General features: G+C 50.9%; 1 protein-coding gene across 1 annotated transcript; it reads right to left on the bottom strand.

Moving 5' to 3' along the window:
• Window positions 1-293: 293 nt before the first annotated feature.
• On the bottom strand, window positions 294-11,351 carry ASB1 (ankyrin repeat and SOCS box containing 1). The gene is given in 8 exon segments (XM_069782182.1): window positions 294-1,657; window positions 3,576-3,961; window positions 8,453-8,755; window positions 10,754-10,900; window positions 11,063-11,102; window positions 11,105-11,158; window positions 11,161-11,269; window positions 11,271-11,351. Coding segments are annotated over 8 exon segments (1,239 nt in total). The 5' UTR covers window positions 11,337-11,351; the 3' UTR covers window positions 294-1,523.
• Between the last annotated feature and the right edge of the window lie 4,764 nt (window positions 11,352-16,115).

Raw genomic sequence — 16,115 nt, 5'->3', positions numbered from 1 at the left:
CTGCTGGATGCAACATTGCGTTTAGAAGCACATAACCTCCTAACTCTTCAAGAAAAGACAAGAAGTCCTTTCTTCTCCCTTTTCCACAATGCTGGCAGAAGCAGTATGCAAACAAAAAGACCTGTTAAGTGGATCTGCGAGGGTTTTCTGTGGTCATACTGCCACTGTGGAATACGGAGTAAAAGGTAAGTAGGAATTTCCTATTTCTATGTGACTACTTCATTGTCAGCTATTTTACCGGGCCTTCAATAACATCATAATCACTGCAATAATGCAAGCAGGCAGTCTAGAGATCATTTTGGTGTCTTTTTCTTCATAATCACACAGATATATTCACAGGCATTGCATCAACCACCATCCAGCACAGCAACACAACAGTTTAATTTAGCAACCCCTCCACTTGTTGCTCCTGGTCACTTCGAATATTCAACCCATTTTACAGTGAAGAGAAGATAAATTTAGCCATTGCTTTTCCAAAAAGTACCCTAGAAACCTTTCAGGTTCACGTGCTGGCTTCATCTGAGTATCGCAGTCCTTGTCCCACCACGACTGCAGTGGTGACTGAACCATAGGGATCACATCCCCACAACAGGCTGTGTAGCTATCAGTTTCCAGAGGTGAAGCTACCTTTTCCTCTTCTCTCCATGTTTTCTCATTCATGCTATGGCAGTGGTCACAAGACTTGACCCAGTCCCAAGCAGTCGGGAGGAAGACCAGCCAGCCCCTGCCTTGTCCATTACAGTGCTGGAGGGAGAGCCAAGCTGCCACAGCAGATCTGGTGCTCTGTAGAAATGACTCAGACAGGATAGGATTACATATTCTGCTACTCTCCCATCTGTGCGATGGGGCCTCTACACAAAGAAAGCCAAGTCAGCAGCTACCTTGCAGCACGTAGAGACACGGATACAATTTCCCAAGTAACACACAGCACTGGACAGGAAACTTGGATGCATTTCACACCAGAAGAGGACAGAAGAAAATACACCCACTTTTACAGCAGCAATCACAAACTTCATACGGAAGAGAAAGGCCAGGTACTGGCAGCAGAAAGAGAAGAGTGCTGTTGTAAAACCCTTACCAATGCAAGGAGAGACTCCCTTGTATGCTATAGGAAGAGGAAAGGCTTAACTACGGACACTTTCCCCACGCAGAAGTGCCACTGAGACCCAGGGTGTGTGTAACACAGATCAATAACAGAGGTAGAGTCATAACAAACAGACATATGCTAACAGCTATAGGATATATTGTATTTGCTCATGTAACAGCCACACACACTTACCGGCCTCAATGCCCAACCAGTTGCAAACAAGAGATCACCAGTTAGATAACCGGTAACTTAAGAATAGACACACAAAATCACTGCACCCTAAATTTGGAGAGGAAAATCACAGGGGCAGGGAATTATGTGCACTCCATGAGCAATACAGTATTTCACTGCGGGGGAAGGGATAGGACTGGCACCTGGCTTTATCAGCGCACTCATTTACCAAATCAAACTGTCCCGGAAAGCAGCCAGTTGCCCTTTAACTGTGTTCGTGAAGTAAAAATTGTTTAATGGGGTCTGGGATTGGAAGGATATGGATCAGATCCAGACGAGATTTGCCAAGTATTCTTCGTACAGCTATGCGGCAGAGAGACAAGAGGCTCCGGGTGCGGCCTGCAATGAAGAAAGCAGAGAAAAACTATTGAGGGACAGAGAGAGGAAGAGAGAGGGATAACAGCGCGTAAATTGTGCTGAGCTCTGGCTGACAGCTGAGGAGCCATTTACCCCTTCCAAACGCCGAGGCCACGTCCTGCACAGCAACACAAAGGCAGCGCAGGAGAGCTGAGCATGCACAAATCCTCCCTGTCAGGAGGTCAAACCTTTTGGCCAAAGACTTGGAGCAACGACAGCTGTCACACAGGCAGTTTGGAAGGGCAAGCTGGAGACTGCATGGGGTTGTGACCATGTAGGCAGTCCCTGCATGACAGGGTTCAAGAGATCACTGCCAAATCCACACCAGGGGAGGCTGTGAGAGGCTTTATACTGTTTGGATCATTTTAAAATTATGTGGACCTTATTTTTGCTCTAAATCGCCCCTTGGGAAACAACAGCATTGATGACCACCTCAGGCCTTGTCCCAACTTTCTTCTGAAGGCTTCTTTTGAGTTCATGGAGAGCTCTTCCAGCACAGGGACAAGAGGATGGTGGTGTCCATGTTGATTCAGGAACTGGACCTCCAAGGCACCACTCCATTATCCTGCATGCTCTACCTGAGGAGTCCCATTTGCCTCCTAAACCCAGGCTTAATGGAAACCACCTGCTCCAGCTTACGTGCAACTCTTCTCAGCAGAAGTCCAGGCAGGCTTAAAAACCAGGCACGTGCAAAGCTCAATAACTTTGGGTGGGGGCTGGTGGTTGTATCCCACATCCTGAATCCCTTTCGAATTTCTCTGGAGTTCAAGAGGGAAACCCCACTTCCGACCCTGGTGCAAAGCCCTGGCCTTCACCAGCTGAGCCTGGTGGTTTTACGAGGTGCTGCCCTTGCTGGAACAAGGGTGCGCACTGTATTGATGTTGCTTTTGTTATAAAAAGAAAGAAATAGCAGGTAAATTTAGGCATGTTCAGGTCTGAGGCTCTGGTTTACTTCTTTTGTAACTTACTTTCTTCCCAGAGGATGTTAAATTTAAAAAGCCAGCTTTTTCCCACCTTTTTCCACCACCACCTGAACTCCCTCCTGCCACTTGCTACCACCATTTGTGGCCTTACTTCCCAAGTAGCCTGTCCAGATTACAACTGTCTCTTGGGTCCCTCCCTGGGCCACCCTGCAGAGCACACGGTCACTCAAGAACAGTGAGTGCACATCTGCATGGCTTTGGAGAACTGGATCTCACTGGATATGCCATAATCCACCTGTGGTCGGCATATCCAACGCCCAGCTCTGATAGGACCCCACTGCCTAAACCTTGCCTCAGGCTGCTGAGGACACGGTTAGGCCATGGCGAACTGCTGGGAGAAAGATAAAAAAGGTCAAGTTACAGACAGAGGTTGGGCTGCTGAGATAGGCATCATTGGTAGCTGAAGAACTCAAGAGGGAAAACACCACGTGAACATCCAAAATGCAACAGGAGAAAAACGGGAGTCTAGCCGGAGGTTTATGGGGAAGTCTTTGGGTTGAGTCATCAGTGTTGACAGAGCTGGAGGCAGGCAGCAGCTCGGCAACACTAAGGATCCGTGCCAGAGAGCAGCAGAGGCCAGGCCCACGGTCCTCTCCTGCCTGATGCCTGCCTGGCTAGCAACAGCTCTTTGGGAGCTATATCAGGGGTGGTGAAGTCATTAATGCTTAGCTTAACAGCTTGTTAAATCCCAGTTATCCTTTTTGTTTGTTAGAATTGCTTTACACTTTTGAGTTAGGTATAACCTGTTTACGCGATCTTTTTGCACTTGGCTGAAGGCACTTGAACAAACAGACCCAAAAGAGGATGGTAACACCCACCCTAACAGCTCCTAACTACCAAATAAACTCTCCAAAGAGTTCTCCTGAATCCAGAGCTAGATAAAACCAGTGCCACTTCAGTAAGTCAAAGCCACTTACCCCTTGCTTCTCTGAACACCTGCAGAGCCTCAGGGTTGACTTTGACCCTTCCCATGGATTCAACTCCCAAGGCCTCCACTTTCACCAGGTTCAGATCGGCTCCAAAGTCAATCAAGAGGTGGACGAACGCCGCCTCACAGCCATGCCGCAAGACAGCATCCATCACACAGACCGGGGAGCCCCGGGAGAAGCCTTGGATGTTGATGGGCCCGCAGCAGTTAAAATCTGGGTTGGCTCCAGCCTGGAGCAGCAGCCGGAAGCACTGGAGGTTGTGGTAGGCAGCGCTGATGTACAGCGGGCAGACCACCAGCGTGGTGAGGGGCCGCAGAGAGAGACTGGGGACCCGGGAAGCGAGGTGGTGATTCACATCCACGTCTGCGCCATACCTGGGTGGGGGAGCGAGAAGAGCAGAGGTTTGTAAAGAGGGGCAACAGCACCATAACTGCAGCCCAGGGTGACAAAATGGCAGGGGATGAGGCTGAAGGACACCCGGAGGGTGAGCACCCTGCCTGTCTTTGGTACCTCTGGGGCCCACCACCCAAGAACCGCCTATACCTACCCTCAGATGGACCTGGCGGGGCTTCTGAGTGAGGATGCCGTATCCAGCATGGTCTGATCTTCAAGAAGCAAAGCTGTTTCTCTGCCCGCAACAACCCAGGCTTCAGAGAGACGAGGAGCAGCTGAGGAACATCTTTCCTTGCCCTCCTGAAGGATGTGCCAAGCATGGCCTTGGCACAAGGGATGGCTCAGCCCTGAGCCAGCACCATGTAATGCTGGTTGCTAATGAGCTGGCTGGGGAACTGGGATGTTTCCAAATGACTCAGTTGAAGAGATGCAGTGAAATAACTTCCCCACCAGGATAAAACAGGCCAAAAAGCAATACAGGCAATTGATCTGACTGTCACAAACAGCAGGGAAATGGAAATGGAAATCTGTGCTCAACAGCAAAACATATATGACAAAATCCTGCTCCCGAAGGAGCTGGGGTGGTTGAAATCCCATCAGAAATCCCATCAGGGAGTCAAAAAGAGGCCTTTTCCCTAGTATTCAGCTCAGCTGAAGGGATATACCCGCCAACTCTGAGCATGCAGGAAACTGGAAAAACACAAAATAATTGTGTCAGACCTTCCGCTCTCCCCATCCATCCTGCACAGCTCCATTTGCAGGCTATATATTATAATAGATACCGCACAAGAGATTACAGTTCACTGGCCAGCACTCCAGATACTGAAGGGAAGACCTCCAAGAGCTGCAGCAGCAAACCTCTCAAGCCTTTTGCAACTGGCTCCTGCCTCACCCTACCCCACAGAGAAACCTGTACCTCACATCTTCGCCGCATGGTGCCATGGTGTCCCAATTGCTCCATGAGCCCTGCAGCCAGAGTAAAGCGGGCTCGGGCTTGCTGTGGCGCAGAGAAGGCATGCAAGCAGGCTAAAGCCCTGCTCAATGGACATCAGCATCGTCATGAAACAGAAGCAGTGCCCGCAGCATACTTCTTTTCGGTAAGTACAGATGGCACTAAGTTGTGAACGAGCAGAAAACAAGGCTTATTGGCTTTGGTTCTTCTCTTTTTTTTGTAGGAAGTGAAGAATGCGGCCAAATAAATGGGAGCAAAAAGGCCAAGTGTCACTCTCTGGAAAAGCATAAAATTTGAAAAATGGCAATGCTGCGGAAAGAAGAGATGGCAGAAATAAGCATTTATTTTCCCCAGGCTGGGTAACACCCAAGCAGTGGGGACACTAAGTCCATTTACTTCACATGCATCTTGGATGGGAAGAAGGAGGAAGACAACACAATCCCCTGAGGAGTAGCTGGTTTTAACTGCAGCACTGCAGATGCTGCAAAGCCCTGTCCCTTCTCTCCACAGAGGGATAAAAGGTTCCCTCACTCGCCAGTCCCCCTCTCAAAATTGCAAACTGAGCATTCAGAGAACTAGATTTTTCTATCTTCCTAGATAGCATTATATTCCTCTCTGCAGTTAATAAAACAAGTAAGGAAACCACCTGGGGACAAATCCTGCCTCAAGGCAAGCACAGCTCTTGCTGAACCCAGTAAGGGCTGGTCCTTATCCAGCAAATACTTAATGAAATGCTTCAGTTCTGAGGATGGGAATAGTCTCATTTAAATTAAGCACACACAGAACAAGGGACGAGGAAACGATGGCATGCAGTGTATTTTTACCCCAACGCACAAGATCTCCCAAGCATGAACATCTTGCCTGAGATCTCAGGAGACTGGTGGGGTGGAAAAATGCAGGAAAAGGATGGAGCTAAGCAGTAACAAGACTGCCAAGTGCAAGCTGGTCCTCGCACCAGCCACAAGACTGAGCTTTGCTTTCCAGGCCAGGCAGCTGGCCCAGGGATCACTGTGCACTAAGGGGACATTCCCATCTTTTGGGGATTTCCACAGCACTTTGCTGAATCTGCATCACTTCACCTATGTTGGAGCATAGTGTGCAAAATGAGAAAAGGTGTCTGTTCTCCACAGGCAATCGCACATGTTCCCTGTAGATAAACCTCTTAAAATCAGACTACACAAGCATTTGGATAGAGGCATCTGTGCTGCTGTGGGACTTTTGTAGGGCTGTTGTAGGGCCACTGCCTCCTATGGCCGTGACCCTGACCACACAGCAGGTATCCCTTCATTTCAGTCCCTTTTTTTCCATTGTTGTCATCAAAATTCTCAGTAGAAGCCCCCAGTTCAAAGCAAAATACAAAATTCTACTTTTATCACAGTCAGGCATGCACCTGAGGCATCGGGTTAATTTGTCAGATCTCCTTTTCACCGTTTTAGTGTGGCAAAAGAATCTTCTCATCCTTAATACGCTGGGTCAGCCCTCAGTTACACTGCAAATACAGTGCAACAGTCCGATCCCATCGCAGCATGATCACATCACGAGCTGTTAGGAAAGTAATCTATACCCTGGCAATATAACCATAAATATTTCCGCCAGCCGTCTTATAAAATGGATCACCATTCCATAGCTATGTGTGTATTTACTATTAATGGATACAATTTCACCTATTGCTTGGTTAGCTGGTTCAGCAATTGTAGTAGTATTCAGGAATCCTGATTGTGCTACCATATGATTAAAAAAAAAGAACCAGGTGATGTTTAGACACCTGCAGCAAGCCTGACTGGGTTGGGCTTTCTCTTCAGGACAGTGACAGACACTGAGGCCCTCTCGAGCTGAATATGCTGAAATGTTTCCTTATATCTCCGTAAAAGTGTCCTCCTCAGTGCATTCCCCCTGCCAAATCCTTTAGATCAACGTTTTCAAAATCTCTGAGTGAGCTTTGTAACGTAAGACTGCATTTTAAAATAAGTGATTCTGAACAGACCTGTGAAATCTGTACTTTGAGATATTTGAAATTTTGGGCAATCTGACAATTTGGTATTAGCTTAGCAGCCTTGGGAGAGACATTGTCTAATAAAAAGATACTGGACAAATTCCAGTTAATTTTTAATCCTGAAAGTTTTCCAAAATCTTGCTTTCAATATTGCTGGCAAGGCATCCCAAGGAGTAGACACATAAATCAATGCATCAGCTATCCATGTGCTGCTGAAATACTATTTGCTACATTTCACCCTGCCTTAGTGGATATATCAGGGGAGATTCTCGGGAATGCAGCATGTCAGCTGAACCCTGTACCAACAAGCATGTGGCGATGGGGATATCCTTCTCTCAGCTTGCTGAGAAAGAAGCAAGGAGGGGGGATCAGCTCCCCTTCTTTCTACTTGCCAGCTTTCTTAAAGCTGCACTTGTATGAAAATTAACTTCCCCACAAGCAAAAAGGAAAGGAGAAAAACTCCAAGTATTTTGAAATTTTTCTGTTTAAATCCTTTTGCTTGTTATTTTCTAGCATTTGTGGTCATTGGAGGGATTCCTTGGAGAGCATTTCTGTGTGAATCCAAATACACATTCTTCTCTTTTACTATTTCTTTCTACAACCTGTATTTTCCCCTTATGATCCCTTATTATTTGGCATCAACAGCCCATATAGTTGCTCAGCATAGTCCCTTATACAAAAAGTTTCCAATTTAGAAGGAAGGAAGTATCAAGGCACACAACAGAGAAAGAAACTCAAGTTTGCACAGCCTACTGCTAGACCTTGAGCCCACTCACTGCTGGTGCTGCAGAGGAAGTTTCCTGAGGGATAGGAGGTCACCAGTCACCCACCACCCAGCTAAGGTTACTGTTCATCACCTCATCATGATAGCCATCATTCCCTGCCCCAGAGATGCCACCCCTTCGATGGAGCTGTGCATCAGGTGTCTGGGCAAGGGGAGACTGAATCGGATGCCACGGAGGGTGTCCCAGTGATGGGCAAACAGCAGGCAGCCAAGAACAGTCAGTGCCAGTGACAAGCATCTCTCCTCCTGAGGACAGAAAACGGTCAGAGCAGCAGAGCTAAGCAAAGGAGAGATGTGTTTCCAATTTTTGGTTCGTTGTGGGATCCACCTCACTCATAAATTCAGCCAGGGGCAGGGAGCTGGCAGTCAAGATGGAGGTGGGAAGGAACATACTTTATAAGATTTGGATCTGACTGCATAATGGATGGTAAGCTCAGAAACAGAGACTCCTCTCTTGGGCTTTGTCTTAAGAGAACAGGCATGGGAGTCACACAGCAGGGCACAGACCTGTTGCCAGGCCCAAGCGATGGGGAATACAAGGATATCCCTTTGGGCACCTCTCCACCCTCTCTCCTGTCCACCTCTTGGCCAGCATCACCAGGCCTGTGGAGGCACTGGGCATGCGAGGAGGGAACGGATGCTCTGAGCCCCATGGGGGCAATGATCCCAAGGAAGGAAGAGAGGGAGGTAGAGCCACCCCTCTCCCCATAAGGACCACATCCAGCCTGCACCCGAGCTCTCACCTGATCAGCTCCCGGAGGATGTCTGCCCGGCCCACACGCGCCGCATGGTAGACAGGGGTGCTGCGGTGGTGCCGGCTGCCGTTGGGGTCAGCCCCAGCTTCCAGGAGGATCTTGGCACACTCGAGGTGCCCGTTGACCACGGCCACATAGAGGGCGGTCTGCCCCTTCACATCCACCAGGTCGATCTCAGCCCCTTTGCGGAGGAGGAAGTCAACGCAGGGGCCGTGGCCGGCAGTGGCAGCGATGCGCAGCGGTGTGCAGGGCAGCCAGCCACAGCACCACACGGACTTCTCGTTGATCCGGCTTGCATCAGAGGGGGTAAAAGCATAGGGTCAGAGAGGGCCTCCTGCCACCTTGCACCATCCCACCTACCCCAGCCCCAGAGGAGGATGCTGGGAGAGCCCTAACAGCTCGCTTGAAGCTTTTCCTCCCCATTTTCTGCACTTCATAGCAGCCCTGAAAAGCTCCTGCCAATAACCTGACTAGGCACTGCACGTGGATAGCCAGAGACTACAGCATGTAACAGAGTAGCGCCTGGAAGATGGGCTTTATCGCAGCTCTGCTGTGTCAGGAGCTGCACATACGCACAGTGAGGGACAAGCCCTGCCTCAAAACATAATCAAAATTACCAATAAAAAAAATAAAAAACTCCCTACTCCCTTTTTACAGGGACATGTCCCAGATCAGTAGTGACCAAGCTGGGGAACACAACCATTTAATTCAAGCTGCTCCAAAGGGAGCAGAAAGTCAGGAAAGCAGCAGGGAAACAGCAAGAGGACACGGGAGGAGGGGAGCAACGTATGGAAATGCAGGCGTACATCTGTATCACACCATTGGCAACATCCACACTCAGCCAGGTACCATGGGATGACATAAACACAAATCCAGGGAAACTCAGCCAGCCCTGCCAGCAAGGAGTAAGCTTGGGAGGTGCAGCCACCCTGCACTGAACAGCATAAGTAGGCCACTAGCTTCCTTGGTGGATGGCTGTACTGGCCTAAGAGCCTTTTCCAATTTATTGAAAGAGATGGCTCTGGCTGGCAGCTGCTTAGACCCCCTCTGAAATAACCTGTATTAGTTGTCATGCTCATCCAGACCTCAGGTTAACCCTACAAATCTCATAAACGTCCAGACCTCACTCACTATCTGCAAATCACTGCAGGTACTGTTTTAGCAGGAACACACAGAGAGGAAAGGATTTCTTTAAGGCCAATGTAGGCTGGCAAAAGTGCTCTTTAGCCAGTGTAACAGTGGATTTGCTCTTCTAGCTCACTCCACGCAGGCCCACGTAACTGGTACAGGACAAAGCAGTTTTTATACAGTGCATTTACAGAGTCTGCTAGGAGAGCAATGCCACAATTTTTTTTTTCAACCATGTTTTAGGAAGAGGAGTAGTATAAACCCCACATCATGCCCTCAGCTGTCAAGTCTTATGATAAAAGTGCTCCCTTTAACCTTGGAGATTTGGGGATGTCCACCCCATACCAACCCCCAAATTCAAAGAAGTCACTTCTCTGCTCACTCCACCACCTGCTGTGGTGGTGTGGGTCCAGCCCTCCTCCTCCCACCAAACTTTGCTTTATCCTGCAAGGAAGGATGCCTGGCCCTGCTGCCACAGGGCTCCCACATGGTGTGGCAGAAAAATAAGGCAAAAATCTCAGACCAAGGGTCCTAAGAGCCCCAGCTGCCCAGGTGGCATAAAGAGGGGCTGGCTCATTGTCATTTTTTGCTGAAAGGCCACTTTTTTTGAGGCTGGGAGACATTTTGCACTCTAAGCAGTTTTCTCCACGGTGCAGGAAAATTAATTAACTGTCCCCACGGTCACAGACTTAGCACTGGGCAGATTTTGTAACATTGGGTGTTTCAGGTTTATATTCAGCTGTAATCCCTTTTGTATGTTTTCCCCATTACACGTAGGCTCCTATTTTCACGGTATTACATTTCTGCCCTGATCTGAAAAGAGCCCGTGCTCGGCCGCCGCACGCTCGCAAATGGGCTTGAGATTTGCCTCCTGGGAGACCACGGTGGGACGATCTGGGGGGGTGGGGAGGGGCGAGTGGAGCATCTTCCCAACCTGACAGTTCTCCCGTAAAAACAGAAGGAGAAGGGGTTGGGTGCCTCCAAAAGGAGCAAGCTGTGGGAATGGTGCGGGGCGAGCACCCCAGGGTTGTCATCAGCCGAAATCCTTGAAGCGGGACCTCGCACCTGGTCTCCCCCTTGTCCCCGTGAGGGTCTCCAAAGGCAGCGCTGAGGGTGCGGGCAGGGTGGGGTGCGAGAAAGGCCCCCCCCGCCCCCCCTCACCTTTGGAAGCTCTCCTCTTGCAGCAAGCTCTTGAGGGTGGGCAGGTCCCCCACGTAGGCCGCGTCGTGCAGGCGGGTGTCCTCGCAGTGCTCGATGGGGTGGTCGCAGAACTGCTCCCGCAGCCACTCCTTCAGGTTACGACCTGCGCTGGAGAGAGAGCGGAGCGGAGCGGGGCGGAGGGGGGGGGAAGCCGGGTTGAGCCCTGGCCCGGGGCGGGGGCTGTCCCGTCCCCTCCCGGCACAAGGCGAGCCCGAAAGGAGCCCCTGCCACAGAGCGGGCCCGCAGCGCCGCTCCCCCGCCCCACGTTACCTGCCTGCCCGCCTGAGGCGGCGGGCGGGTCCCCGCCGCCGGGGGGGCCGCCCTCCGCCATCTGCCCCTCGCCCCGCCGGGCCGGCTCGGCCTCCCTCCCCCGCCGGCAGCAGCGGCCGCCGCCGCCGCCCTCCACTCCCCGGGCCGGCCTGATTGGTGCCTGCCGGCCCGGCGGCTTCCTGCCTCCGCGTTAAGGTGGTTTTTTCCCCGGCGGGAGGAGGGCGGTTCGCCTCCGCTCCGGCAGCGCGGGAGCCGGGAGGAAGGCCGGAGCCATTCCTCCTTCAGACCCGCCCCGCGGCGGTACCTCAGCGGGAGGCAGGCTAGGGCGGCCCGGCCCGGCCCGGCTCTCCCGGCGGCGGCCCTCAGCGCCCCGAGCCCGAGCCCGAGCCCTTAGGCCGGCAGAGCTCGGTGGCTGGTAAAGGGGCCTGGGGGCTCCTTCTTCCAGCAACGGGCAGAAATGGAGCCGGTACTTTACAGCGCTGTCCCCACTCCCTGCAGCAGCCTCACGGCCGCCACCTGCACCTCTGGGGGAGGGATACCAAGTGTTTTGAAAGCTGGCGTAGAGCAGCGTCTTGCTTTCCTTAGGCTAGACCAAGGTTTTCCACAGCTAAAAGCTGCAGAGAAGGCTTTAACGCGATCGTACCCTCCTGATTTTCCCCGCGGCACTGCTCCCGGGGCCGTCCGTCGGGTTGCCGCAAGCCTGAGGGAGAAAACAGCCTGTGTGAGGGTGGACAGAAGCTGCAGCGGGCTCGGAGCGAGCACAAAGGCGAGCCGGTTATCAAAACAACACCAAGAAGCGGCAGGGTCTGAGCAAAAAGCTGCTGCTCTGCTTAAACCCCGCCAGGCAGCCTCAAACGTGGCGCCCAAAGCTGCACTCTCAGAAAGGAGCAGCGGTCCTGTTAGGTGCCCACACGGGCGCAACGCTTTGGGACTGCGAAGGGAAACCACGCAAAAGGTCCGCAAGGAAAGCAGGTCGCACTGAACCCGACCTCCTCCAGCAGCTCGTCGTGTTGGTGCCCTGGCGCAGAGCCACTCTCCGAGTGTTTGAAACACACCCTCGGCTTCTGAGCTTACGTTGTCGAGTCCCCAGTGCCAGAGGCGAATGGTGGTAATCCATCTAGCTTTCCTGCAGCTCCACTCCTGCTGCTCCGTGGCAGGGTATCAGTCTGCAGACGCCAGACTCTGGCTGCAAACACGGTTTCCTGTAAATATTAATATTTGGGCTTGAGCGATCCGGAGGAGAGATCTGCAAATCGAACCTGTTTGCCTTGCCCAGTGGAAGATCAAAAGGGGAAAGGAGTCAGTGGGATTTTCAGAAGCCATTGGTGCTGGCTAGCACTGCCACCTTCCCCTGCCTGCAGTCCTTATGCCATTAGACAAGGCAGACTTGGGGCCAAGAAACATCCCCTGGAATGAATTGGCTGCCTGTCTGGAAACTGACTCAATGTCTGTTTGGCCCTCCTTGAGAAAGGGACCAGATCTGGAAACCAGACAACAGGGCTAGGTAGAACTCCACCCTCAGCTTGGTCGGCCCGTGCTCCCCCATGTCTGTGAAGGGCTTTCTAGGATTGGGATGGGCTGAGGCTGAGCTTTCTGAGGTGGGCTCACCCCAGGGCTGGCCTCTCTTTGGCAGATGCCTTTGCTGAGTTTGCAAGCGTCCCGACAGAGCAGACCCACCACCCTCCAGCAGGCTCCTCTGCATTCCTTCCTTGGTTTCTAACCCCAATGTACAACTGCATCCAGCTACAGAGGCTCTGTGTGACCCCCCCCCCCGTGTCTGCTCACGGGCAGGGAAGCAGCCATATACATCTCAGTTCCTTGTTGCTGTGCCTGATGATAGCGCAAGACAGACCAGAGCAGCTTTCTAGCTGTTGCATTGTCTGCAGCCCTTACAGATTTAATGGGACTAGATTTAATGAGCTCCTCCAGCTGCAAAGTGTTCTGTTGGACTGCTGGCCAGCCTATGAGGTCTCATCCAGAGGAAGAAGGCATGTTAGTCCATGGGCTTTCATACACATGGCCCCTGACCAAAAGCCATAATGCCTGTGTGCACAAGGGGATAGTTACTGCAAGGGACAGAAACCTTTGTACTTTAGTCTTTTCCCAGCCAGAACGCAATGCCAGTTTTCAAAGCTCTCAGGAACAGGCCACTTCTGCTCAGCACAATTTTTCTTTTAAAGAGATTTGTTTACTCACTCTGTGTCATTCGGAGCTGTATCTTCTCTCTTTTCCCATGGGTAAAGCATAGACAGGCAAGAAAGGGGAGCAGAGGATGCAGCAGTGTTTACTTGCAATATGGTAGTTGTCCCCATGGACAAAGCAAGGCCCCAGAGAGGAACAAAATGGCTGGTAAACAGGACAGACAAAGCTGGAATGCCAGTGTCTGGATTGCTTATGATTTGAGGTTCATTCAGTTTTTCTTGCAGAAAATGCCTCCATTTAACCCCTCTGTTCTCTCTCATCCATGTATTTATGTACTTACAGGCATGCTGCAACGAAAGGCAGAAAGCTTTTACATACCATATCCCATTATACTTTCTTGCAGAAGTTTGTCTCCTGAACAAGGCTTTTCTTCTCTCTTTTTTTTTGGGGGGGGGGGGAGGTGCAGTGTTTTTGTTTTCCTTAAATGCATGTGAAAACCAGCCCATCCCAAATTGACCTAATGAGTTCTTGTACAGGGGTGGTGGAAAGGGAGTGACTGCGATTGCTGTCTCAGCCTTGGAGATGGCCAACACTGGGAATCTGTAGGTATCTAAGAGAAATCCTCTGAAGAAATACAAGATAATGTAAGTCTGTATCACTCTGAGTGCAATGGAGAAATGTAAATTCACAAATTTGCATTTGGCCATGTTTGGAGAAATAATTTTAGGTCCAGCACACCTGACTGCTCCTACCAGACATCTCTCTTGCAAGCTGAGGGCGTAGGCTGTGGTCAGCCCTGGCTGCAGTTCTAGCCTGCCCCACCAGGAGGTTGGACTAGATGACCTCCTGAGGTTCCTTTCAGCCTGAATTATCCCAAAAACCTAATAATAATCAGCCAATGCTTCCTGTAACTGAACAGTGCTGAAGTCCATGGACTGTTTCTAAAGGCTGCAAAAGGCTGTTGCTGCTTGTTTGAGGAACACCAGGCAGATCCTCCACTGGCACAAGGCAGCCAGTGAAATCAGGATCTGCTGGTTCGCTCTTTTGGCGCCCATTACTTCTAGAAACCTGCCCTGTCCAGGCTCACCACGAGAAGGGAGAAGCAGCCAGGGCAGGTGAGTTTACTTGGCCTCTCTTCCCTCCACGCCAGCAGTTCATTACCTGTGGGTGGCCTTTCAGACTGCTACACTGATCCCACCCCACTTGAAAACTGATCCACCCAGTAATTAGGGCATTCAGCTCTCTCAAGGAGAGCTTCCAGTATCTAAAAATAGCCAGTAATTCAACACAGCCAACACACACTGACTCGGTCATTAGGCAAGACCTTTTCTCCAGCTCCTAATACTGAAGCAATGAAAAAGAAAAAAAAGTAAAAAAAAAAAAAAAAAAAGCAAAGAACACTTCTTCTGATTCTTCAGAGGAGCCCTCAGCCATAGCAGCTAGCTCAACCATACCTCCACATGCACTAACATTTCCCACTGCCTCTCCTGAGCAGACACATCCTCCCACTTGCCATCCTCTCCCAACCATGCTCTTTATCCTCCAAGTGAAATGGGGAGTTCACCCATCCTGGTCGCATCCCACTCCTGAAAACAGGGTGCTGGATCTCCATCAAGCACCACTCAGATCAGAAAGGAATTGGCCCATCTATTGGGGCACTGCTAGAGAGGCCCTGCCCCACAGGACTTGGGCATGTGCCCCCCAACCTGCTCCTCTCTGCACAGCCCACCTTCCCCTGTCCCTTGCCACCAGCCCCCACAGCCCAGCAGTGGCCTGCCTTCTGCAGGGTGGCAGCCCCTGTGAGCAGCATGCGCTTGTAAAGATAATAGCACGGGGCGCGGACGTACAAAGACCCATGGCTTAACCCTTCTTTCTGCACTTTGTCACTGGGATTATTGCAAACAAGAGTTTCCAGTTTCAGGGCTGTGAAAGCCCCCTCTGTGGACTTAGAAGGTCTGTCTCACCTGAACATGGTGGAAGAGAAGAGAGGGGGCAGGGGTGAACTCCTCTTAACCCACTGCTTTTCCTTCCTGGAATTAAGCCAGTGGTTTCATTTAGTGCCAGAGTGCACAGTGCACAACTGAGAAGAGAAATGCACCTCCTCTCTCATTTCTGGATTAACAAGGACATCCTGAGAGTCTTGCAGCCAGGCTGAGCACTCTGTTCTGTGACTGAAAAGGACAATTATTTATACCTGGTGCTAAAACGAGTGGTTAGCCCCACCACCACCACCACCACCACCTCCAATGCCCTTTCCAGAGGCACCACCTTTTAAATCCCCCAAGGTTCCTCCCAGACCTGCCAAGCAGCAGAAGAAAGCTGCATTATGAAATACTTAGCAATTGTAACTGCTTCTGTGCCAGAGTAACAGTCAAGCAGCAGACAGACAGAAAGAGACACAAAGAGACACAAAGAGACACAAAGAGACACAGGGAAGGGAAGGGAAGGGAAGGGAAGGGAAGGGAAGGGAAGGGAAGGGAAGGGAAGGGAAGGGAAGGGAAGGGAAGGGAAGGGAAGGGAAGGGAAGGGAAGGGAAGGGAAAGGAAGGGAAGGGAAGGGGAAAAGGAAGGGGAAAAGGAAGGGGGAAAGGAAAGGGAAAAGGAAAGGGAAAAGGAAAGGGAAAGGGAAAGAAAGAAAGAGAGAGAGAGAGAAAGAAAAATGCCATAACCATAACTGTAATTCACACTTAGCTCAGTCTATAAAACTTCTCTCTTAATGGATCTAAGCCAACAGCTTGAATTTTTAGTGAACTCTAAAGTTAAGTTGCCCTGGTGATAAATGCATCTGTGGGGAAGGAAGGGGGGGAAAATCCCCCGTCCCCCCATTTTTAGCACAGTTCAACATTTTTCTGTGCAATTTGTATAGTTTCTAAAGTGGACATGAAGACATACCTTAACAAGGGGCTGCAACA

This window comes from Haliaeetus albicilla, chromosome 4 (assembly GCF_947461875.1).
Source record: "Haliaeetus albicilla chromosome 4, bHalAlb1.1, whole genome shotgun sequence".
Lineage (NCBI taxonomy): Eukaryota > Metazoa > Chordata > Aves > Accipitriformes > Accipitridae > Haliaeetus > Haliaeetus albicilla.
The sequence above is the reverse complement of the archived record's forward strand: the minus strand, read 5'-3'. Positions and strand labels throughout refer to the sequence as shown.